Raw genomic sequence first — 26,040 nt, forward strand, 5'->3', positions numbered from 1 at the left:
ACTTATTAATTCTTTAAGGACTCAAGAGTATGTTTTATAAATGTTTGTTTTCTTGCACTAAATCATAACTGAGTTATCCAAATTATTCCCCAGGAAAAATATAAATTAAAAATAATTTTAAAAGTAAATAAAATAAAATAAAAATAAATTTAAAAAAATAAAAAAATTAATGAACTGTTAAAGATACTGGACTGCATTTTTCAGAGCTAGAGATGAAAATTATAAAGTCATATTTTTTGTTTTCACCCCTCAACAAATTGTTCCTTTTCTGAATGCATTGTTTTTCTATTTCTTGGAGAATGGCAGTATTTCTCTGGAAATGTCTGTGTTCAGTTGTCATAGCACTATAATGAATATGCTTTATTGGTTGATATATGTGCCATCAGAGAGCAATATAATAAAATCACATGGAATGTGAAACAGAATATATTAAGTGAACTTTTTCTGTGCCATGATATGTTCTTCTCATCCTGAAAATTGAAGAGACTTATATAGGATGTCATATTTTCCCCAGGGAATAATTGGATAACTCAGTTACGATTTAGTGCAAGAAAGCAAACATTTATAAAACATACTCTTGAGTCCTTAAAGAGTTAATAACGCTTGCTAAAGTACACTATATATTTCCCAAGAGGAGCCTAAATACCTGGAGGATCTGTCTAGCCATGTAAAAATACTTAAGCTTAAGCTATACCAACATGCTAATGTATTTTCATTACAATGTGAAGCAGTTTAGTATCATTTAGGCAAGTATGTCCACTCTTGAAGAATTCATTAGGCAGCAGCTGAGTTTTCCATAAAGTCTGCCTCCCAAAGTGGCATATTTAGGCTTCATTCTCCATAGAAAATATTCACTGTGAAATTTTATGTGTAAGCAGTAAATTATCAGGACTACACAGTAGACCAATTTTAGAAATAGCTAATCAAAGACAATCAATTTCCCATTTGGGTGTGAGTATGTGGTAGTGAGATCTAATAAGGACGGTTGATAGACACTCACTCGCCCAATTTCCTGCTTCAACAGAGCGTGTAACCGAAGTGAAGACTGATATCTTCGTCACCAGTTTTGGACCAGTTTCAGACCATGATATGGTAAGTGGACACTTTATCTTTGCTTTTCTTGAAGAATTTTTAAAATTTAACTTTTTAAAGAAAAATATAAACTAAGTTTTTAGGGAGCAACCTGAAAAGTCTTGGCTATACTTTTGTGTCTTTCTGTGTGTAATATGTAATATAATATTTATACAATAGAAAAATACTCATTTGCATTCCAGATCAGACCTATTTCCATGATTTTCAACCACTGCAGTCATCTTTTTTTAAAAAATATTTTAAATGATTGGTTTGCGTTGGTTAATACCCCGCAAGCCATACAGTATGAGTTATGTTTCATTTTAGTTAGCAGGCCATGTTGATTCAAGGATGCTGTTTTCAGGTAACCAGAACTGTTATAGAATGGCCATAAACATTATGATTTCTAAATTATTTTTGGCTACTAAAAACTAAAAGGAAATAAGTGTAAAAGTTGGCCAGAATTAGACAAAAATACTTAAAATACACCACTAGGAAACATTCTGTTTCATTGCAAAAAGCATTCATTAAAGTATTATCCAGAGTGGAAATACAATGAATCTATACCTGCTCTTTTTTTCTAGTTCAAATAAATTAACATGAATTTCTCTTCTGTCTGATGGGAGTTATAGAGCTCTACAGAAATTATATAATATTCCTGAACTAATAACAGCCAAGGTTCTATATAAGCAAAACATCATAAAGTGGTCATGGAAACACACCATTATGAATATTTCAAAGATACATTAATTGAATACTATTTTTGAAATGCCTCATGTTAGCACCAGCTTACTGTAAAAGTATTTTGATTTCAAAATAGCTCACAGAGGGTCAGAATAAAACTTACAGAAACTATGAATGGCAGAGTAAAAGCCCTGACAAGTTCTGAGGTAAAACAAACAAAACTATATTTTATCTGGTGTTTTCACAATTGTATTTGCCCAAGACCTTTTTTGTCATTTGACCCCTGTTTATATTCTGTAGAACTAATATTCTGTGAAGTGAACATTGGGAAATTCTGGCCCAGAGGATAATCAGATATTTTAGATTTTAAGACAAGTTTTGAAATATGCCAACTGGACAAAGAAAAATATGTGGAGTGTATAAGAGGTAACAGAGTGGTAACTAAGAATGCAGATTTCTGAACCAGATTGCCTGGTTTATAATGCCAGCTACTTCACATAGAAGGGTATATCCTTAGGGAAGTTACTTAATATCTCTCCGGATCAGTTTCTTCATGTATAAGGTGGGATTAATAATGCCACTTAACAAATTTTAGCCATTACTAATATGCAAGAAATATAATATGAAAGTCAATCATACTTGCGAATGTATGCATCTTATGATTTATTTTGTAATTATGGTCAGTCTGTAGACCAGTTTACTGAAATAACATGTGATACAATGTGTTTTACTAAATTGACAGCTCTCTGAGGACCCATGATTCTCTCATGTTGGAACTCAGTCTTCCCACACTATTCTCTCATGGTACTTTTATAGTTAAGAATGCTTATTAGGTCCCAGTCATGTTTAAGGTCAAATAAAAACTGTTCTGCCTGTATTCCCATAAATGATTTTGCCACTCTCTGTCACTTGTTCCCAATATTAACTATTTGTTTTAGGTTTTAGTCCTGCTTTCTGCAAGGCAGTACAGTGTGGAGGTTAGCAGGGCTGGCTCTGGGATTCAAGCTGGTTGAATCCAAATCTCACCATCAGCAGCAGCATGACCTTGAACAAATTGCTTAAGCTTCTAAGGCTCAAAGTCTTTCAAATGTATATATTATTATAGTTGCCTATTCCTGCAACATTTTTATAAGTTTTAGATGAGATGTGCAAATAAAGTGTCTATCAATAGTGCTCAATAAATGATAGCTATTATTATTTTTACCTCTGAGCTCCTTATCATGCCATGCAGACCTCATGGAAATTTCTTCTACTCTTTACCCATCTAAGTCAAATACTTCCGCAGAGGCCCAGATCAAGACCCAAATGCTTTATGAAATCATTTTTATTAGTCCAATAACAAACTGACTTTCCGTTTTTGTATTCTAATCACATGTATTGACTATAAAATACCTTTTAGCTTTTGGCCACATATATAGCACTGCTTTGTAAACTTATTTCTCTTATTTATAAATAAATATCTTATTTTCTTAAATTGTTGCCAAATATGTAAAGGCACATGTGTTTCACATCTTTCACAGTATTAGTGCATTGTTATTTTAGAGTAAATGTTAAATTACTCTTTTCTTGGTGATAGGTTTAGGAGCCTATAATATTAAAAAAAAATGAGGTCTTGAGGGACCTAATAAGTTATGCCCCCTTTCTTATCTGTGTTCTGAAACTTTGAGATATAAGACAATAGAGTAGAAGGCATGGGGAATTAAAATGTCATATATATTGCTAATAATGATGATATTACAGAATGTGACTTATATCTGTAGACAAGTAGATTTGCAGAGATTAGGCACCAGAATCAACCAGATTAACCCACCCAGTCATAGGCAGTGTTGACTTTCCTTTGCTGGGGTGTACATTATGCATGTAAAACCTCCAGCATGGAAGAGCACAGGAGAATTTTTCACTCTTATAGGCAGCCAGCAGCCAAATGGAAAAGACAAGAGAAAAGGACTGAAATAGGTAAAATTGATGTCTTTTTCCAAATTAACCTATCAGATTAAATCCCCTTCCTTCCTTCTTTTTTCCCCAGTAGAAGAATTGGGGAATTGGGAGCATACAGAAATTTCCTTTTTCTCATTGATGAAAACATCAAGAGAGGGCATGCAACATTCAAAAACATCACACACTGATGGCAATACTCATCTTACTACTTATAATAATGTAAAATTTGCTTAATGGCCATTCTATCTCAGTCTCTGGCACCTGGCATGGTGCATCACAGAGTCAATGTCCAATAGGAGTTGTTAAAGGACAATGCCCAAATGAAGCCACAGGCGATCAAAAGCTTTTCTCTTTTCTTAAAAAATAGGTGGCATGCCTTTGAGTTATTGCTTCAGATTAATTGTGATTCCATAAACCAATGTTGGAGCTTTTAAATCTTAGAATAGGCTTTTTGATACACCTTCAAACCTGTGATTATAATCTACATTTTATATTTTACATTTGCTCAAGTATCAGGAATAAGGAACAGCATGTCCAACCAACAATATTCCCTATTGCCTAAAACCTCTGAACAAGACAATGTTTCAATTGCTCTGTCAAAGAATCAGATTAGCCATAGGTCTGCCACTGGTTTGCTAGTAGCTGGTAGAAATTGTACCTGACCACCTTGCTTTAGAAGATTAATCATTTAAATTACATTATAGGAGAATTGTGTACAAGAAGAAGCAGCATGATTTAGAAGCAATCAAAATTAGAAGGCAGAAAGACAAAGCTATTTTTTAAAATGGGAAAATTTTGTAGTTCTTAAAGTGAGAACTAATAAATTAATCTATATTAATAACATAACAAGATTTAATGCTATTGAATGCTTACAACACATTAGGCACCATGCTAAATGCTTTCTAGATATTTCATCTAATCCTCGTGCAAACCTTTTAGCTAAGTATTATTCTTGTCTACATTTCCTGGAGAAGGAAAGTGACCTGCTAGCTAAGTGTAGCAACTTGAACCCAGGTTATTTAGCCCTAGAGACTCCATAGCTCCCAAGGCATCTGACTTTATCTGGAATAGCAAACAAAATTAGGACAATTCTCTAACTTTATTTTAAAAACCATTAATTGGCAATCAAACAGAACATTCCCAGGGCACTAGGTTCTGACAGAAATATCCAGGCAGTACAATCACAGAGCCTTGTTTTCCATAGTGCTTAAAATGTATTAAGTCAAAGTACACACAGATGGTAATAAATGGCACAGGCAGGAACACTTCAATACAATATTTATTTAGGAACATAGCGGATGTTTTGTCCCAGATCTTCAGACTAAGACTCACATTCTCCAGAGACCTACACTATTGAACAGAGCAACTCATACTTTTCACTTGAGTGGTGGGGGCTGGAGCCTGGAAACTTGAGCAAATTATTTAGGAGAGGTTTACCTTTGTCCAACCTCTCTTCCACAGAGTCCCCTCTTTTGCATTTTGTTTTTAGTTAACTTGGTTTCGGCCACCTTCTTACTTTCCTTAGATTTCCTTTCCTACAAGCCTTCTAAAGAGAAACACATTTTCATGACCAGCTACATAAAAACCTAATATAAATTTGTGTTGATAAAATAATAAAATGGGAGACAGATAATAATTTCTAACTTTTACTAACAGCTTCCTATGTTCTAGGCACTCTTAAAAGATATTCTCACAAGTATCAGCTCACTTCTCACGATTGCAGGGTGAATTATCCCACTTTATAGATTAAGAAACTGGGGACTTAGCAAGAGTAAAATAATTACCTAAGGCCACTCAGCAGGTAGGTTCAGAACTTACATCCATAGTCATTATGCTATAGTTCTGCTGCTCGCCTCTCTCTTTTTCTAGCTTCCTTAAGAAGGGGCTTTGGCCAGGCACAGTGGCTCACTCCTATAATCCCAGCACTTTGGGAGGCCGAGGCGGGTGGATCACCTGAGGTCAGGAGTTCGAGACCAGACTGACCAACATGGCGAAACCCCATCTCTACTAAAAACACAAAATTAGCCAGGCCTGGTGGCACATGCCTGTAAATCCCAGCTACTCGGGAGGCTGAAACTGAGCCAGGAGAATAGCTTGACTCAGGAGGTGGAGGTTGCAGTGAGCTATGACCACGTCATTGCAGTCCAGCCTGGGCAACAAAGAGTGAAACTCCTTCAGAGAAAAAAAAAAAAAAACGAAAAAGAAAAAAAGAAAGAAAGGAAGAAAGAAAGAAAGAAAGAAAGAAAGAAAGAAAGAAAGAAAGAAAGAAAGACAGACAGACAGACAGAAAGAAAGAAAGAAAAAAGAAAGAAAGAAAAGAAAAAACAGAAAAAGAGGGGGCTCTGGCCAATCTTCATCCAGAAGCCCACTCTTGGTCTAATGAACTGTGCCCATGGGGCAAGGTCATCTTATAGAACTAGCTTCTGGGAACTACCTGCTGCCACCACAACAATCACACAGGGAGAGTTCTCAGAAATGGGAGACCAAATATTTACACTGTTGGTTAGGCAGAAACTAATTTTCATCAACTGCTTTTATTTCATTTTGTATTTCAACTTCTAACAGTGCAAAAAATGGAAATGAAGATTACCCAGCGAGTGTTGCTCTGTGTGTGTGTGTGTGTGTGTGTGTGTGTGTGTGTGTGTGTGTGTGTGACTGGTACAGTATTTGAAGGAAGAATGTCCTAAATGAATTTTGGGATTCCATTGTCTGTCATTAGCACAAATAAAGCTGGTGACAAACACAATAAACATGTGAACATCAGGATGTTGGCAAATCTTTACACAATTTTTTGAAATTATTGCCTTTGGGATACATCTTGTCAAAGATTTGGTAATACATCTAGTTTCAGTTTAGTTTATACTTAACATTTATTTTATTTTCATAAAACCTCTTTGGAGCAAGCAAATAAAATGAACCAAAGGCTAGATTCATGGGAACGTGGTCACCTTCAGCATCCTTGGAACTTTGATTTGCAGGTGGCCATTCATTCCTTCTGCTGTTGACCAATCTAAAGTCATTCAGTTGGACAGAAACTAGAGCTTATATGGCTAAGTCCTGAGTAACAGAAAATTTCATCATATATTATATCCCTTCCTCACAAGCTTGTCTGTCATCCAGAGAGGAAAACCTGCACATCCTGAGGTAGATCCATCCACCCAGTTTTCCCGACAGGCACTGGCACATTGTATCACTTGCTGTTATCATCCACAGTCTCCCTTCCCATGGAAAATACTATTCTATGCCCATCGTACACCTTCATGAGTTTTTCTTACAGTGCCCAAGCCTAAACAGTCTCTCCTTTGCTGAATTTATTAGGTGCTTAAGAGATACTTGTTGGCGAGTATATTCCCTTCATGTATTTATCACAGTGCCTTTCATCTGACACTTCCAGACACAAAATCATAACCAGGAAACAAGGTAACTTGTCTTGTCTACAAAGACAGTCTGTCACCGGATAACACTTCCTTGTTTCAATCTCAGTAAGCAATCAGTACTATATCTGGTGCATTATAATACGTTTAATAATAATTGTTAGTTACTTGATCAGTAAGGGCTCAGTAATGCCAAACATGTGCCAGAGAACACACCTTCATTCAGCCTTCACCCAGTATTGCTTAAGCCCTTGGAAGGAGACATGTAGTTAAGTTCGTACACAAAACTCCTAAACACATACATTTTATTTTATAGGTCCTAATGACGATATGTTTAACATTTAAAAAACACAACTGCCATAAAAAATGATGAGTTCATGTCCTTTGTAGGGACATGGATGAAATTGGAAATCATCATTCTCAGTAAACTATCACAAGAACAAAAAACCAAACACCGCATATTCTCACTCATAGGTGGGAACTGAACAATGCGATCACATGGACACAGGAAGGGGAATATCACACTCTGGGGACTGTTATGGGGTGGGGGGAGGGGAGAGGGATAGCATTGGGAGATATACCTAATGCTAGATGACGAGTTAGTGGGGGCAGCGCACCAGCATGGCACATGTACATATATGTAACTAACCTGCACAATGTGCACATGTACCCTAAAACTTAAAGTATAATAAAAAAAATTAAAAAAAACACAACTGCCTTGTGATGTAACAGGGCTTAAAGGATTAGGAAAATGTAGTATGATGTTTTCAAGTTAGTTCTCTTTCTGGTTTGGAGTATACTTAGATTAACGGAGAATGTGGTAATCTCTATTTCAAACCATTGAGCTCCAAATTTAGTGTCAGTGTGGCAAGTACTGCAAGAAAGATGGATATTACCCTTTTCAATTTTAGGAGCTGGTAAGTCACATTGCTTGTTTTCAGATTAGCAGATGTTTGTCTCTGGGTATTGCCATAAGGAATGCTGTGTTTATTCAAATAAATAGATTCCCTGGCTGTGAATGATGATGAGCTTCAAACATTTCTCATGTGGCTTATACACATGTCCAATCACAAACACATACTCACACACACCGACACACTCTGCATTCTTATTTTTGTTCTTTTTCTTTTTGAAAAGGATTCAAATTACCAGTAGAAGCAGTTTCTTTGTTTTCATAATCTTCTTTAATGTGTAGGATAATTGAAAGTCTATATACATTATCTGTGAAAAAAATGTTTATTTCGCCAAAAAAAGATGGAATTTTTACATCCATATTGGAGTCACAATTTACTTGGGTGTGGGCATGAGGTTTTCAGAGGCAATGAGAGGGCCCCCAAAACACTAGGCTTTATCTTTATGGCTGGAATTGTCTAATTTAAACATTTTTTTCTGTGCATAATACCCTCTAACATGAGTTTGTTTTAAAATTGTGATATATTCTATTTCTTCTAGTGCTGCTGTGATAGGGTGGAGGTGGGGTGTTACTTTCCTTTTACATATCTGAGCAGATAATTGGAAAAATTTTTCTGACCAAAAAATATGTCAGGCATTTTAGATATTTTTTAAAAAAATCATTACACCAACCAGTGATTCTCCTGACATCAACATGTACATGCTATCACACGTTTACTTCTAAAAACATCACCTAGCTAACATTATACTTCCAAAGTTGCAAAAATTATGCACTGTCTGTGTTAGATATTTGCATTGCAAAATACAGCGCAGTGAACTCTTCGTCATTTTCCAAAATTACCTAGGAATATACAATAGATGTATTTTTCCGTCAAAGCTGGAAGGATGAAAGGTTAAAATTTAAAGGACCCATGACAGTCCTCCGGTTAAATAACCTAATGGCAAGTAAAATCTGGACTCCGGACACATTTTTCCACAATGGAAAGAAGTCAGTGGCCCACAACATGACCATGCCCAACAAACTCCTGCGGATCACAGAGGATGGCACCTTGCTGTACACCATGAGGTAAGGATGGCTGCACTGCCACTCATGAATGTTTCTGTACTTCATTCCCTTCCACTTGTAGGCAATCATCAGGCTGATGAGCCATGGTGGAATATTTGCTTCCTTGTTTTTCAACCTTAACAATCTTAAAAATCTCTCCAACCTGTTCTAATTCCCTCAGTCAAGGATGAAGTATTATTTATGCAAATGTTTATTTGCTTACATCTAGTTTTATTCTTAAATCATTTTCTGTAGCTAGGTGGATTCAATATAAGGAACTTCCTCTCCCTACTATAAAAGTCATATATTCCTTCATTCCAGTAAGATCTAAATTTCTAGAAGCCGTCTAATGATCTACATCTGAAAACATTCCTACTAAAAATGAAGTAATAAAAAACAGAAAATATGGAAAGTTACAAAATTCATAAAACACAGATTCATGTAGACATAGGTATTTTAAGAAGTATTTGAATTCACAATGGCGTTGATAGCTAGACGAGAATATAGATACTATTAATTTTGCTCAAACTAAAGACTACGTATACATTTCTGTTGTATAAACATTTCCCTCTCTTTAAGATTGCTGTAAAGCCTAGCATCTATTAAGTGTTGAATAACTTATGATTGAATGAAGGAAACATGAATCAAATAGTTTTGAATTTTATATAGAAAAAAAGAGATGTTTAAAAGTATTCCTTATTTATGAGAAATTAAGAATTGTCTGGAACTCATTCTTGAGAGCAGCAGTAATTTATTCCCAGATGACTTGTTAGATACGAGTTTTTTACCTTTGGTCAATACACAGTAATTCAGCTTTTTCAATTATTTCTTTGGTACAAAAAGGTAATAAAGGCAAAATCCTCAATTTATGGATTGTATGCAAGTACAGTAATATTTTGCCTTTGGAGAAAGCTGCCAGAATGCCTAGCTTTTCAAATGCAAACATCCAAAAGAAAAGAAAAGAAAAAATGCTTCAAGAGACACTTTAGATATTGAGCCAACTAATTAAAATGTATTAGGACTTAAAAAAATCTAAAAGATAGAAATAGAGGGCCAATGGACACATGTGTTGAGAACTTTCTAGATTATCTAAGCAGGACCTATTCATAATTGAAATTTGAAATATTCCCCCCCGATGAAACACCATACACTTGGCTTTGAGCCTAAATCCAGTATTCATTCCTCTTAGATGGCAATTTTCTGAGGAGAGACTTGCATATCCTAAGTAGTTTATTGATTAATGGTTTCTGATGTATACGGTGTTCTTCATCTGTGTCTTTCATCTCCTAAAATTTTCCTTTGCTAATGTGTTTTTACTTTCTTTAATAATTTAATTTAAGAATGCAATTTAATCATAAATTTACACTTTGTATATTTGCTTTAGTTGGTATTCTAATCATTTAATGATTGGCTATAAATCTATCTTACTACGTTTCTTGAGCTACTTAATAATACGGGTAAATATGCTTGCTAAAAATCATATGAAGGGCATGAGTATAAATTTCCTTATAATTCTACAAACTGAAAGCAAATATATTTCAGTGAACTTCTTTCTTAGCAATCCAAAACAAACCAAAACAAAACAAAACAAAAATAGATTTCACATCCACATAACATCCCAGGGACTAGAGAGAAGCACAGCAGAGTCCTAGCTTCAATTAGATGGTGGGTTTGTAAATAAAACCAAATGGTTTGCAAGTAGTGAGATCATATATGGAGACGTTGTATTAATCTTAATCTCACAAAGCCTGAGGACACATCCCCCTTCAGCTTTTCCTACCTTCCTTTATGCATTTGGTGCTATTTTAGAGAAAGAAGCAGAGAGAGATGCACTTAGAACAGGAGAAATTCTCTTCTCTTCCATGCTGTCCATGTCTTCCTCTCAAGCAAGGATAAAGTAGTATTTACACAAGTGTTTATTTGCTTACATCTAGTGTTATTCTCAAACAATTTGCTGTAGCTGAGTGGATTAGTTAACGGTCTTTTTGGAAAATATTAACAAGGCTTTCCCATTGTACAATATCAGGGGTTGCCTTGTTTCTTAAAGCAAACAAACAAAAGGATAGAATCCACTCATTATTGTAAATATGTATTTTTAGATCATTTGATTATTAACAGCTCAGCATAACCCTGCAATTATGCCTTCTTTGTTAATATATTTGCTACAGTTAATAACATTCCACTTGTACTTATCAAGAAGTATCTAATCTATATGGCTCTTGTTTGTATTCTATGTTTCCCTTAAGGCTGACAGTGAGAGCTGAATGTCCGATGCATTTGGAGGACTTCCCTATGGATGCCCATGCTTGCCCACTAAAATTTGGAAGTTGTGAGTAAATTTATATGGACTTTTCTTGATTGTAAGTCATTAAGCAAGAGATCTCTAGCTATATCTGTGAGAAAAATGCATAGATAAGGGAATCAAGAAAATTTAAACAGCAATATACCACATGGACTTTCCATAAGTAGTGCTCTGTGACTTCACTTTTTAATGTTGCTTCAAGAGAGAGGTTATTCTTTATCTACTGAACTAGAAAGCATGGATTAAACTAGTTATTGAAATAATTCTATTTATGCTGAATTTGTATTTATAGAAAAAGAAGTGAAGTATGGATGCTTCTACCTCATGGATAATATTTTCCTCTCAATTAATGGAGATCATTGTGTCTATTTTATATCTTTACTGACACTTGTTTGATCTTAAAAATAATTAAATTTGTTTACCAGATTAAAGTGTTGGTAAATGGCAAAGGACAGTAAGTGTTTCTTAATAATGAAGCCTACACCAAACTGATGTTGCAAAAAACACAAATACCCTAATCATAGTCTTAGAAAATTAGCTGATATGTGTGTGTATCTCATGGCATTCACATATATATATATATATATATATATATATATTAGTGCTCTTGAAAGTATCCTGGATAAATGCCCTTCATAATAACTTCCTGGGTTTCAGCTGTTTGAAAATATTCAGAAACACCTTGGAGCAGCCAAGAGAAAAATGACTGTGAGAGTCAGGTTCTCCAGTCTTTTCTTTACCCTTCTGCTTTCAACTGGTTTACATGCATGGAGTGAGTGGGAATAATGTATTCTTGGTTTCCTGCAGGGGAGTTATGTACAAGGACTGAGTCAACTCCTGGACTACCTAACCGATTTTCTGTTCTCACTAGACAGGCAGTCTAAATGACTATTTTGGTGAAGATATGATTCATAGAAAAATAACAGTGGTAGTGTAGGAAGACAGAAAGTAAAGAAAATAGCAAAAGGCCTTCGGGCTCCTAGCAGCATCAGTCCTGGAGAGAGAATTTTATTTATAAATCCCATTTTGTACTGAAACTCGAAGATAAACTGCTTCAAAAACTCTAAGTTAAACAGGCATTTGGTGATAACTCCCTTCTCCCTGCTTTTTTCCCAATTTAATATACATTCCTTAATATGAACGATTATGTTTTCTCCTGAATAACAGATCCATTTGTAATAATGACAATATGTGCTACATGTTACTTGCATGTCAGATAGTATATTAAATATTTGTACATTTATAAGTTCATCTAAATCACAACCTAATCTTACAGTTAGGAAGATCATACGCCATAGTTTCCCTGGGACAGTATCGGTTTATGCCTAATATACTGGTATACTTTTTTTAAGAGACAAGGTCTTGCTCCATTGCCATGGCTGGAGTCCAGTGGCACAATCATGGCTCACTGCAGGCTTGACCCCCTGGGCTCAGGCAATCCTTCTGCTTTAGGCTTTTGAGTACCCAGGACTACATACATGTGCCACCACGCCTCACTGATTTGTAACTTCTTTGTATGGTTGTGGTATAGACAGGGTCTAGCTATGTTGCCCAGTCTGTCTCACACTCCTGGTCTCAAGTAAACCTTCCACCTTGGCCTCCCTAATTTTTGGGATTACAGACATAAGCCACAGTGCCCAGCCTGGTATAAATACTAATAATTCCCCCTTTTATTTTAAAAAATCCTAATTTGGAAAATGAACTGCATATTTTTAAAAATTAGTCAGGAATGCTTTCAGCAGTGAGAATAGCTGAAAAAAGGAGAGTTTATCATTTTATATAAGATGTGTGAAAGTGAGTGCTGATAGATTTCTGATTGGTTCAGCATCCTAACAAGGCCACTGTCTTAAGATGTCTTTAGATATTCTTTCTCATCACAAGATGGCTGCTGTAACTCCAGTCAATGCAATTCTGTTTGTGATAGAAGGTAATAGTTGGTAAAAATGAAAGGAGTAGTGCCTATATGAAAAAGATAAAAGCTTTCCCTAAAATCCTAGTGCAAATCTACTTACATCTCATTAATCAAATGTCTCACATTGCCAATGATATTTGCAAAGAAGGCTGGAAGTAAATATTTTTAATTGGACACATTGTCAACCTGAAGAATATTAGAGGTATTTTAAGAAGAGGTAAATGTATAGTGAGTAGAAAACAGTGTCTCATATAAGAAAATTGAAGCTAAAGAAAAATAAGTAAGCTATTTTCCACCTCAGAGCCATATGCTCTTTTCTTTGCTTGGATTACTCTTCCCTTGGTTTTTAGCATGGCTGACTTCTACCTCTCCACATGTCAGCATAAATGTCATCTCCCAGGGCCTTCCCTGATGACCTTATCGAAATTTGCTTACAGTCTCACCAGTCTTGTTGATCACAATGCACATTTATTTTATACCATTTATCACAGCAGTGATGATTCATTTTATTTATTGGTTAACTTTTTTATTGCCTGGAGACTGTAACGTCGTGAGAGAAGGACATACTTTGTTCAGCTTTTCCTAGCACAAAGGCAAATACACTGTAGGTTCTCAGTAAATATTTATTGAATGGATAAAGGTTACAAGACTCAGGCTTTAAATGCCCCTTCACTGTTTAAGCTTCAGAAAAGGGAGTGTAAGACCTGTGGGGAATGAAACAGAGCAGACTAGACATTGAAGTGCAGGCTTTGACGGTCATGCTTAGTGGAAAAGAACACCATGGCTAATTACCACTGCCTGGCATTGGCACAAGAAGAGGCAGGGGCAGTCCATTTGTTGTCCAGTGATTTCTCTGACCTGGCCTACTTAGCATATTTCAAAGGTGAAGAAACTGAGGCAAGAGTGGGCTAAAAATATTTTGACTCATTTTTTTGAAGTAAACATCTTGCCGAAATATCAGAGAAAAGAATAGGCAAGAGGAGTTTTCAATAATTTAGTGGAACAGTCTGTAATAAATGTTTATGAATATTCTGAAGCAACCTTATCCATATGGTGATAAAATCTAAAGTTGAGAAGCAGTCTTTCTTACCGTTCTCTATTAGATTCTGGTTGTTAAGGCTAACTTAAACTTTCTACTGGTTATGGATAAAGCTCTCTTTATAAAGTCAGCTAACCCGAGGACAATGTGCATGATACAACTGTGATCGTTTCACTGCTTTTGAGAAATATACCAAATAAGGCTTTGTTTCCAAAAGAAGAGATTTGGGTTGCAGATTCTGACATAAAGACCTAGGCAAAAGCTGAATCTATTAAGGCCTTAATATATGATTGTCTTTTGGCTAATTATCAAAAACAATGCATTTTAAACACACTGAGAGGAATGAGTAAAAATTTGAATGAATTCTGAACAATGTACGACTTTAGAAATCATTTTGTTCATGTGGCTCATACAAATGGAAACACAGAGACTCATAAAAGTGAAAAGATAGTGTCAATTAGAAACTCTCCTGATACTAAGTAATATATGTTCCCAGTGTTTTACCACCACAGAGTTCTTTCATAACACCAACCAAAACCTTCTTGTCTTTTTTATTTTATTAATTAATGTTTTTGAGACAGGGTCTCTCTCTGTTGCCCAGGCTGGAGTGCAGTGGCACAATCAGTGCTCACTGCTGGCTCAACCTCTTGGGCTCAAGTGGTCCTCGTACCTCAGCCTCCTGAGTAGCTGGGACTACAGGCACATGCCATCACACCTGGCTAATTTTCAAATAAATTTTTGTAGAGACAGAATTTTGCCATTTTGCCCACACTGGTCTCAAACCCCTGGGCTCTACAGATCTGCCCATGTTGGCCTTAAAAAATCCTGTGACTGCAGAAATAAGCCACCGTGCCCAGCCACCTTGTGGTCTTATTTCTAAAACTTTTTTGGGGGCATTATAATTTATTTGAAATTGTAACTTAAAATTTTTGGCTAAGTAGCTGAAGACTCTTTTTAACCTCACTTTTCTTATGCTGATGTCTCTGGTCAAGTACATTTTCATAGGAACTATTTTCTGGTTACTAAAATTTAAGGAAACAATAGGATATATCATCTTTGCTAAGGCCTTAAGTATATCTGTATTCTCCATCTTAAAATACCAACTTGCATCATGTGAATCTACCCTTCATTTTGGAAGATTCTCATGGAGAGACATGGATAATGAGTCATCTGCACCTTCACAATGATGTCATGTTTGTAGTAGATGGCCTACACATTTTCATATGCAATGGTGCTTCTATGAAATTGCAAGAAATGATACACCAAAATTATATAAAATGAAAAGCCAATGGTAACACATTTTTCCCCCTCTACAACTATATTAGCAGCTCCGTAACCACACATGACAAAGGATAAAAAGATAGGGTGCAGACACTTTTGCTAACATCAGTGCAACATAAAAGCAAGAGTTTTAGTTTGTTGTGAAATGACACAAGATCTAGACTTGGTTTCATCACTAATTGCACGACCACCGAATATCTTTGCTTGGCTTATGCAAACCTATCTAATATACCGTTTTGCCTAGAAAAACACTTACAAAACACAGTAAAGTCAAATGAACGGCATCCTAAGTCTTTATCTTGGTTTTCCCAGTTATTAGTAATGTCTGCTTAAACAAGTCATTTTATTTTTTTCCCTCAGTTTACCATCCGTAAAATGCAATTAAACTCTATGACTTTTGAGGCATTTGCAAATTGAACATTCAATCATTCCATGTTACCATAAACTCATTATGTCTTCTTAGGTAAGATGCTTCCATTAAAAAACAATAATTTATCATATTAAAAAATTAGTAAATATGGTTATATACAAATTGTAAGCGATAGGGTCCTTCTCAAACTAGTATGCTCTGCCTTCTTCTAAGAGATTTGTAAATCACATTTTACATCCCTCCTAATAGACACAGTACTCCTGCTATACACAATGGTGAAATGCTTTCATTTTTACGACCATGAGGATAACCACAATTAAAAAGGAAAAACAAAGATAAATTCAAAATTATCCATTTCGTACTTTTACATGTCCCATGAACCACTAAATTAAGTTTTAGTTCATTCTCTTAAACTTATGGAAAATTTTGTTTTTAAAAACCATCTGCGATAGTTTACTGAGAATGATGCTTTCCAATTTCATCCATGTCCCTACAAAGGACATGAACCCATCATTATATGTAACTAACCTGTACAATGTGCACATGTACCCTAAAACTTAAAGTATAATAAAAAAATAAATTAATTAATTAAAAAAACCATCTGATTATAAATTGATGCAGAAGCAATATTGGAACTGGCAGGCTACCCTTATAAAATCAGGGAACACTGGCTACATTTTTCTGCATCACTCACCTCAGTGAAAAGTAATCACATTAGAAGCTTTGTTTTAGGGACTGAAAGGCATGACTCCCATCTTTCTTCAGGCAGCCTTATTTTCATGTAAAAAAGCAACCATAATTTTACACCTCACTATATCTTATCTGGGGAAAATGTTTATTGGACAGAACACAAAAGCCTGGTTATTTAAGTGGGGATTGGGTCAAACAGAGGTGCATTATGACTTTTATGAGCCCTAGGCAGTTTTGCCTTTGGAGGCCATTCCTCCAAGAAGAAAATTAAAATTATTTCATGACCAGGTTGCTACAAAGATGAATATAATCCAGATTATATTATATTCACTTTATCTTTGGATTTCAAAAGAAATTAAAATATTTTTGTGGCCTCCTAAAAGTATTGAGGGCCTCAGGCCCTGTGCCTAATAGAGAAGTTGACTGTTGGCCAATGAGTCAAGCTCTTGTCATAGGCCAACATTTACTATGATGCCTCCCCCTCAGAAACACTGGAAACAGCTTGCTTTTTCTAATGTGATATTTTCTTTAATGTTTAACCTCATTCTGCATCTAAATAGAAGAGAGTACATACTATCATTCCAACCTATGTGAAGTGGGTGTTATAGGACTAGAAATCAGAAAAAGGTATGGAATTCCTTTTCCTTCTCTTTCTCTCTCACTCTATACAATCTCTCCCTCTAAACTGTGTAAATTATCCATCAGAATTATGACCTAACGTCTTATTAGGAGATGGCCAAGTTCAAAGTGACATGGCAAATAAAAATGATTGAGAAGAGTGATAGAATGTAACTCATCATCATGGAAAATATCTCTAAGAAGGATAATCAGTAGAAAAGAGGAGAGTAAACTCAGACTTGCTAATGGACATGCAGCAAAATTTCCAGTGATTTTTACATTTATCATGACCTTCGCATTTATCATGACCTTTTCCTGGCTTAACAATAATTTGGACCAAAGCTACTGCCTCTAACCTCATTTCATCTCTCATATGCTTCACTCTAGTCAAACTGGTCTTCCTCAAACTAGTCAAGCTTTTACCTGCAATAGAAGAAAACACTTGGGAGGCTGAGACAGGAGGATTGCTTGAACCCGGGAGGCAGAAATTGCAGTGAGTTGAGATGGTGCCACTGCACTCCAGCCTGGGTGACAAGAGTGAAAATGCATCAAGAAAAGAAAAAAAAAAGAAGAAGAAGGAGAAGGAGAAGGAGAAGGAGGGGTAGGGGAGGGGGAGGAGGAGGAGGAGGAGAAGGAGAAGGAGAAGGAGAAGAAGAAGAAGACACTTGTTAGTTTGTCTGTTGGACAAACTCTTCCCCAAGATTTTCACATGTATCTGCCATGTATTTGTATAAATGTTACCTCCTCAGAGACGACTCTGTCTGAGCCCCTTACCTTATTTAGGATAAGTCTCCATCCCTTCATTCTCTATCCTTTTACTCGGTTGTCTATGACTCTATCACACTTATCTCTACTTGAAATTACATACGTATTTGCTTATATGTTTTTGTCCCCACTGCTACAATGCATATTCCATAAGATAAAGAACATTTGTTCTTATGTTCACTACTGTATCCCCAGCACAGTGTTTTGTCCTTTGTAGATCTTTATAACCATTTGTTGGAAGAGTGAATAAATGACTAAAAAAAAAATCAGAAAACATGTTTTAGCTTTTGTAAATTAAGGGATATGAGCTCATCTTTCCTAGCCTGCCCTCTGGAACCATGATATAGAAAATATGAAGCTGATAAAAGGTACCGACTAAATAAGAGAATTGAAGTGGTAAAATATATGGATCATTTTCTACTGTTTCCTTTTAGATGCTTATACAAGAGCAGAAGTTGTTTATGAATGGACCAGAGAGCCAGCACGCTCAGTGGTTGTAGCAGAAGATGGATCACGTCTAAACCAGTATGACCTTCTTGGACAAACAGTAGACTCTGGAATTGTCCAGTCAAGTACAGGTAAGTACGATTTTGTTACTTCAGTTATGGAGGAAGAAGCAGAACAATATTTTGTGGGAACTCAATGAATCATTCAGTAACACAAGTCTAGGAGAGAGAACATTTCACTAAATTGGGCATCAGTTGAGCTGGGAACTAATGTAAACTCGGTAGACCTGTGACCTTGGACATGTCATTTAATGCCTCTTGATCTCTGTTTCTGTTTGTTTGTTTGCAAATTGAGAAACTGGCTCTATGTAATTACTGTAGCACAACAGGTAGCTATGTGTGAACTCTTAGAGATGAACATCTGGGTTAAATCCTTACTCCCCAAACTTGTCAGTTGTTTGTAGTCCCCTTGCAGGGTGGTTGGAAGAAATACATTAAATTCTTAAAGAGTACTTATCACAATTCCTGACACATCAAAAGCTTTTCATAAATAGCTATTTATATAGTCTAGGCTCCACATATTACCATTAGTTAATGAATTTTGCTAAATTTGTAGCAGTGATTATTACACGCAGGACATCAAAAAGCCAATTCCTTCTACAAATTCGTTTGTATCTCTAACCAAGCATCTTCCGCAGCTAAAGCCAACAGAGTCATAACCACATTATTGATCACTCCATGTGGGAATTAAAAGTAGGTAGCATGCCATCCTTTTTAGTGTAGTATCTGATTTACTAATTCTATACTCAGAACTAGACCTGACACTGTGGAAAAGCTGGACCCACATCTTTAAAGTTGTTTCGAACAATAAGATAAAAACTTTGTTATTCAAGTATCCATTTTGTACTATCTGAAATGTGATCATCAGACCAGATAATTATAAATAAAAACTGGACTCAAACAATTAGAATAATACATGCCCCACAAAGCCCATTATTTACTGAAAGCTTTAGCAAGGGTCAAGAATTATTTTTTCAAAATTATGTCTTTCAAAATTTAAGTTGACTTTATTCACTCTTATTTTTTATTTCTAAGGAAATATGATTTAGTAATAAATAAGAGGAGTGGTGCTAAAAAAACTTCTTCTGATTTCATGCTTTATATTGGGACCCTCACAAGCATAATACATTCCAATAATAGGTCAACCTCTCTTGCTATGATTATTAGATAAGTTCTGACTAACAGGATCTGTCTCTTGCTTGCTTAGGAGCCCCCATTGCTAGCCCAGAAGCTTAAATGTTTGTGTGTTTTATTTTTTTAAAAAAATGGAAACTGTTTCTCTTTTTTAATTATTTCAAATCCAAGTGGCATAGTGGAAAGGTCATAGGCTTTGTAGTGAGGAAGATGTGAACTCAAGTTCTGATCTTGTCGCTTAGAAGCTTTGTGACTTTGGGCAAGTCATTTGTTCACTTGGAAACTCTAGTATTGCCTAAGTAATGATAGTCCTGTATTTTGTATTAAAGATGAAATAATATAAAATATTGCGGAGTGTTATACAGTAGGTACTCAAATGGTAAGTAAGAGCTGTTGCTATGGTCCTGAAATATCCCAGAACATGAAAAATGCTCAAGATTTTTCCTTCTTACAACATATTATGTTGGAAAAGATATGAAATTAAGCTGTGTTTATTTTTAAAACTTGAATGTCATTATAAGCTGGGTATAATGACAGTCACTACAGATTAAATGATAGACAAGCTCAGATCTTGCTGTCATGGAACTTGAAGTCTAAAAGAAATTGAACACATAAACTGTAATTATCAAAATAGGTAGTTTAAGTGCTGTGATTAACATTTTTTTTGTGATGGAAGAGACCACATCTGTCTTCTCTATCCCTATTGTTTTCTGTAGTAGTTGAGACATAGGAGGCATTGAACAAATATTCTGAATTAATGAATAAAAAGTAAATCCAGCCTAAGATGATCTAGGAAGGATTGTTGCAGGAATTGATTTTTCATTTTGTTAGTCTGAATATATTGGGGGATAAATAATCACTCTCTAGGCTCCAGGCAGACCAAATAATGCACACATAACATTTCCTCAAGGAACTCTCCATCTATTTTTGTTAGAAAGGAAGTTGGAGAATGTTGGGAAACAAATCAAATGCAGTAGTATGCAGGCATATATGTATGAAGTCTCAAAGGTTGCTTAGAGGAGGGAATATTCCTACTCTAATTTTAGCTTTAACAACCTTAGTCATGTTACTATAACCCTCTTATGCCTGAGATCCCATGTGTTCAAAATTAGAGGCTTAGTCAAAATAATGGAGACCTTCCTCACCTTTGGCTTTCAAGGGATTCAACCTGTCTACATTATGGATACTCAGAAAAAATATGCAGTCATTTAGTAGAATGAGAGACAGTGGCCCAACCCATTGACACTTATGAGGGTAGACCTCATGGGCTGGGTCCACTAGAAGTAATCATTCTGTGCTAGAGCAGTAAGTTCACCTACATAAAATAAAAGCTTTTTCCTGTCACCACATAGTGAATATTAGGCGGTAAGAAGAATAATGAGCAAATTCTCAAATGGAAGCTCAGTTTGATGTACGTTTCAACTCCACAGTAACACTGAATTATACTTCCTCTGGGGCCACTTTAGCTCACCAAGAATCCACTGTGATAGATTTCAGTAGAAAGAAACAGAGACCTTTGTGTAAGGTCTGCAATGCTGTATTTTATGTCTCTTTGTGGAGCCCTGAAAACATCAAAATAAATGACCTTGAGTACCATTACCTCCCTGATTCTGTCAGAAGACTAGAGAATGATGGTGAGAGAGAACACACACATTGAGAATGACTAGATAAGAGGCATCTTCTTCTACTTTAAAATTCTCCCTGGAGAGAGAATCATTCAATCCCCTTGGTAGTTTAGAAAGTGCTGTCCTACTTACCTGCCACCAACACATGGGAAAACATAAACACACAATCCTACTGACCTCTTTGAGTCAAAATATTTTCTAAATCACTTCATTAACATAAGAGGCAAGAAGATGGAAATCCTAGCACAATATTTGAATTTCTAGTTCAGTACAAATACATTAGAGGTACAATTCCTTCCTTGGATACTACCATTAAATTTAGGAAAAGAATATTTAGTTACAGCCTTAGTTTCAAGTGCACTTACTCACCTGGCAGAAAAATACTACTGGACAGAGTATATGGCAGAGAAATAGGCAAATGGGAAAGATGATCCAGTTAGTTTTCAAATCCAATATGTCTTTATTATTCATTCATTTATCCACGTAATCCTTAAATCACTTTTTCATTTACTGTGTCTGACACTGTGACTGGGCTTGAAGAAGAGAGATGAAAGGCACAAAACCCCTGCCCTTCAGAAGTTCTTAGTTGAGTGAGATAAATAGCTAACATGTATTGGCACTGTTCTATTCTTCACATCTAATACTCACAAAAATCCTAGAATTGGGGTAATATTATTATCCCCATTTTATAGATGGGATATATGGGGGCCCAGAGAAGTTTAAACATTATTCCAAGGTCATACAGCTGGGAAGTGGCAGAACTGGGATTTGAACCTGGGTTGTCGACGTGCAGGGTATGTACTCTCAACTACATGTCATACCAATAACAGGCATCAGAGACACATAAGATGTGGAAGCATAGTTGTTAAGAGTATGAACCCTGAAGTTATACTACAAAGATTTCAATGCTGGTTTTGCAACTTATTTACTGTGTGACTTTTGACAACTGCTTTAATTTTTATGGTTTTTTTTGTATGTATCTTTTTCATGAGCTATTGTGAGATGGAAATAAGAAAATGCATGTAAACTGCCTAGAAGAGTATCTGGTTTGTAAAATGTATGCTGTAAGTGTCCGATATTACTATTAATAATAAGAGTAGGCCTGGGTGCAGTGAGTCATGCCTGTAATCTCAGCACTTTGGGAGGCTGAGACAAGCAGATCAGATCACTTGAGCCCAGGTGTTCCAAACCAGCCTGGGAAACGTGGAGAAACCCCATCTCTACAAAAAATTTAAAAATTAGCTGGCCATGGTGTTGCATGTTTGTAGTCCCAGCCACTTGGGAGGCTAAGGTGGGAGGATCACCTGAACTCAGGGAGGTAGAAGCTTCACTGAGTCGAGACTACATCACTGCACTCCAACCTGGGTGACAGAGTGAGACCCTGTCTCAAAATAATAATAATAAAAATAATACTAATAGTAAAGCTAGTGTAAGGGAACTACATGATGGCATAAAGGAAGAAGAGGGGTCATTTCTACTTGATGTGTCAAGGGTGGCATAACCCCTTGTCTCTTCCCACCCTCACCACATTATGCTTTCTAAGTAAGTCTTCAAGAAGAGCCCATGCAAAAATTACTACAGTGACTTAAGGACATGAAATATAACTTATAAAGAAAAACAAAATAATGAAATTGATCATGAAGCATAACGATATCAGTGTCCAGAAAACATTAATAATGTAATGCCATGCAATGTTTCAAAAACACACAGTGATGACTGCAAGTTCTCCATATTTACCTAAATAAATTTGATTATAAGAAAATTTGATAAGTTTGGTGAAAAAGAAAGTTTCTTCTGAATGACTATTGTTAATCCTTAAAAGAGATGACTAAGAAACGTTGTAGGATTCTCTTTTTTGGACACAGAGTCGTCTCTGCATGAGTTGATGTAATGATGACCCAGAAGGGTCAAGATAATAAGAAAAGCAACTGTCTTCTTTGACTATGGAGTAACATTGGTGATCGTCATTCATCCAAAGAGCCTAGGGGCTTCCATTTATGAAGCCTAGTACATGGTCTCCAGAGAAATAATTATAACTATAGAATGTAAGTCCTGGGGAAAAAAAAAGACTTCTGTGGTCATTTGGTCAAACCATTTATATTTCAAATGAGGACATGGTCCCAGAGAGGCTAAATGATCTAGAACTATAATCAGTGTCCCCTTATCTCTATTTAGAATCTCTGAAGCAATTAAAAAACATAACCACCACTTTCTCAATAACATTTTTGATAGAAAATTCCTTTTGCAATATTAGTATCCATAGAAAACACCAAGTTTAGAATACTTGGAAGGAAAATGACAGCTTCACAAGGAATCAATGTTCAATACAATTTTGTTGAATGACCAAGTGGTTGATCTCTGAGTTAGAGAGAGAATACATGTCTGTGTTTTTAATCTTCACACTGTAAATGTCCATAGAAATAGAGTTTTTAAAAAGTGCTTTCACTCAGATTATGTAATTTTATCCTCACATCCTCCTAGGAGACAGTTAAATTAAAAACTATTATATTAATTGGATAAATCGGGAAACTGTAGCCAAATGAACCTATGCAAGGTATTTACCTCCAAGTAACTAATATTTGAGAAGGCAAAGATTGAAAGCCAGGTCTAAACAAATCTTTAATGCTGTTTTGAAAAATTATGTTAGTTTCTTTTCTTCCACTCTCCTTAATTTTGTATTGCAATATATCACAAATATTGTCACATCTAATTTGCAAGCTTCCTTCAGGGTTAAATAAACTGCAAGAATATTTGAATTACAATTTCCCTAAACTGTTGAAGGAGGGGAAAATAATTTGACATGCTTTGTGCATAAGCACTTGATGTCCAGATGTATTATTTCAATCCAATTTAGGTGACTGGGTTTTTTGTTTTTGGTGTGTTTTTCTTTCATTTTAAGGCTATTACAACATGATTCTGATGTTGCTGCCCTTTTCTTCCTTATTTGAAAGTTTTGTGCCAACACTCTTAAAATTGTATTTAATTTAGGAAAAGGTTTCAACACATTGGAATTTCTGCTGTTAGGGAAAATCTGTTAGGGAAAAAGTTGTTTATAAAACAAATATAATGTCAAATAATAGCTCTTCAGATCTCCAAAAATTATATTCTTTTCAGGATCTTTGCAAAAATGTCATGTTGAGAACAACAAAAGATAATGGAATGTATGCAGACACTCATTTTCCTGACATTATATACAGATGAATTTTTTTCTTTGAGCTGGTGACATTTTGCAGGCTGCAGTTGAATGAATTGTTAGGAATAATAATGCATGCCCCCGAGATGGTGAAGTGTAGCATGGGTATGTCCACATGAGACTATATTTTAGTAGTGTTTTGGGAAAATTGTTTTTCTACATTTTTCTCAAATTTGGATCACTTCCTTCTTTTCAAATGACCTTAAAGATATCACTAGAGGAACACACAGAAAATAATAAGAAATTAATCTGGTAACATTCCATTTGTCCTTTAAAAGAAAGATTCTTATGAATTTTGTTTTGATTGAGTGACCATAAGCCTCAGTGCATCCATTTTCACTATATGAAGGTATTAAATACTGAGGATATGGCCGGTCATGCTACATAACCAAATAACTATTCTTCTTTTAATTAACTTTCAGTTTGGTGGGAGGAATATATGTATGTAGTTAAATAACTAAAATGCAAAGTATGATATATTATAAATATAAACAAGAGATATAAAGTTGAACACAGTAAGTGTTTAGTAAAGGGCAGGTGCTATTATCAATAACAGTTAATAATGAAAGCAGGCATAAGTGCATAGATAATTTCCTGCTACAGAAAGCAGGATGTGTTATTCTACCAACACTTCTACCAATTCTGATTGAGGAGAAGTGTGAAGAAAATGGAGAAACAAACTAAAATTTATTTTAACATTATAACGTGGTTACATAGTATCATCTTAATTAGAGCCATTCTTCTTTATTATCCCCATATTGTGCTTCTGACTATTTTGTAGACAAGAAAACTAAGGGTAAGAGAGTTTAAGTGACTTACCAAAAGCTACACGGCAAGAAAATAGCAGATCTGGGTTTTGAAGTCAAATTCATTTGCTTCCAAATATTAATATATTTTCTTCCATAGGACAATAATTTCTATTCCACTGAGGACCTGGTACTTGGGCTGGAACCAACTTATAGATGAGCAAAATATTCAGCTGCAGAAGATAGGTAGAGTTTTGTAGGCCAATATATTGAGATGTTGAAATGTTCGAAGAGACAAGAGAATTCAGTGCATACTAGAACTATGCTATGCATACTCTTAAATACAGATTAGGAAATTTGCTTGTTACTTTGTAGACCTTGAGTCAGTTTATATTGTCACACAAGAGAGGGGCAGCTGTTTGCTACTGGCCTCTAGTAAGTAGAGTCCAGGAATGCTGCTAAACATTCTGCAATATATAGGACAGCCACCTTCAATAAATGATTATCTGTTCAAAAATGTCAATAGTGCTGAGGTTGAGAAAGCCTAATGCTGCTAATCAGTCTCCATTAAGATATTTTAAGTTAAAAAAAAAAGAGCGGCAGAATCGCATATGTGAAAGATCACTCTACATCAAAATTTAGGAAAAATTGGAGTTAGGATGTGACTAGAGCCTATATTAACCCTATATTTTGAGTGAATAAGGCTAAACAATCCTAAGATTTTTAACTGAGAAAGTATAAGGCAAAAAGAGAAACAATAAGACTCTCCTGCAATTTGGGTTGTGTGTCTACTGCTTTATACCTCTAACTGAAGTCAGAATTCGAAGTGTTTAAG

General features: G+C 35.5%; 1 protein-coding gene across 2 annotated transcripts in view; it reads left to right on the plus strand.

Moving 5' to 3' along the window:
- The window catches only part of GABRA1 (gamma-aminobutyric acid type A receptor subunit alpha1), a 52,652-nt gene that overhangs the window by 16,753 nt on the left and 9,859 nt on the right, over nucleotides 1-26,040 (plus strand). For both annotated transcript variants that reach the window (XM_019028401.4, XM_019028402.4), the window contains exons 4-7: nucleotides 1,025-1,092; nucleotides 8,825-9,045; nucleotides 11,271-11,353; nucleotides 18,436-18,579. In XM_019028401.4, coding sequence (XP_018883946.3) covers nucleotides 1,025-1,092; nucleotides 8,825-9,045; nucleotides 11,271-11,353; nucleotides 18,436-18,579 — 516 coding nt within the window. The remainder of the gene's footprint in view (nucleotides 1-1,024; nucleotides 1,093-8,824; nucleotides 9,046-11,270; nucleotides 11,354-18,435; nucleotides 18,580-26,040) is intronic.

The sequence above is a fragment of the Gorilla gorilla genome, chromosome 4 (assembly GCF_029281585.2).
Source record: "Gorilla gorilla gorilla isolate KB3781 chromosome 4, NHGRI_mGorGor1-v2.1_pri, whole genome shotgun sequence".
In the NCBI taxonomy this organism is placed as follows: Eukaryota; Metazoa; Chordata; class Mammalia; order Primates; family Hominidae; genus Gorilla; species Gorilla gorilla.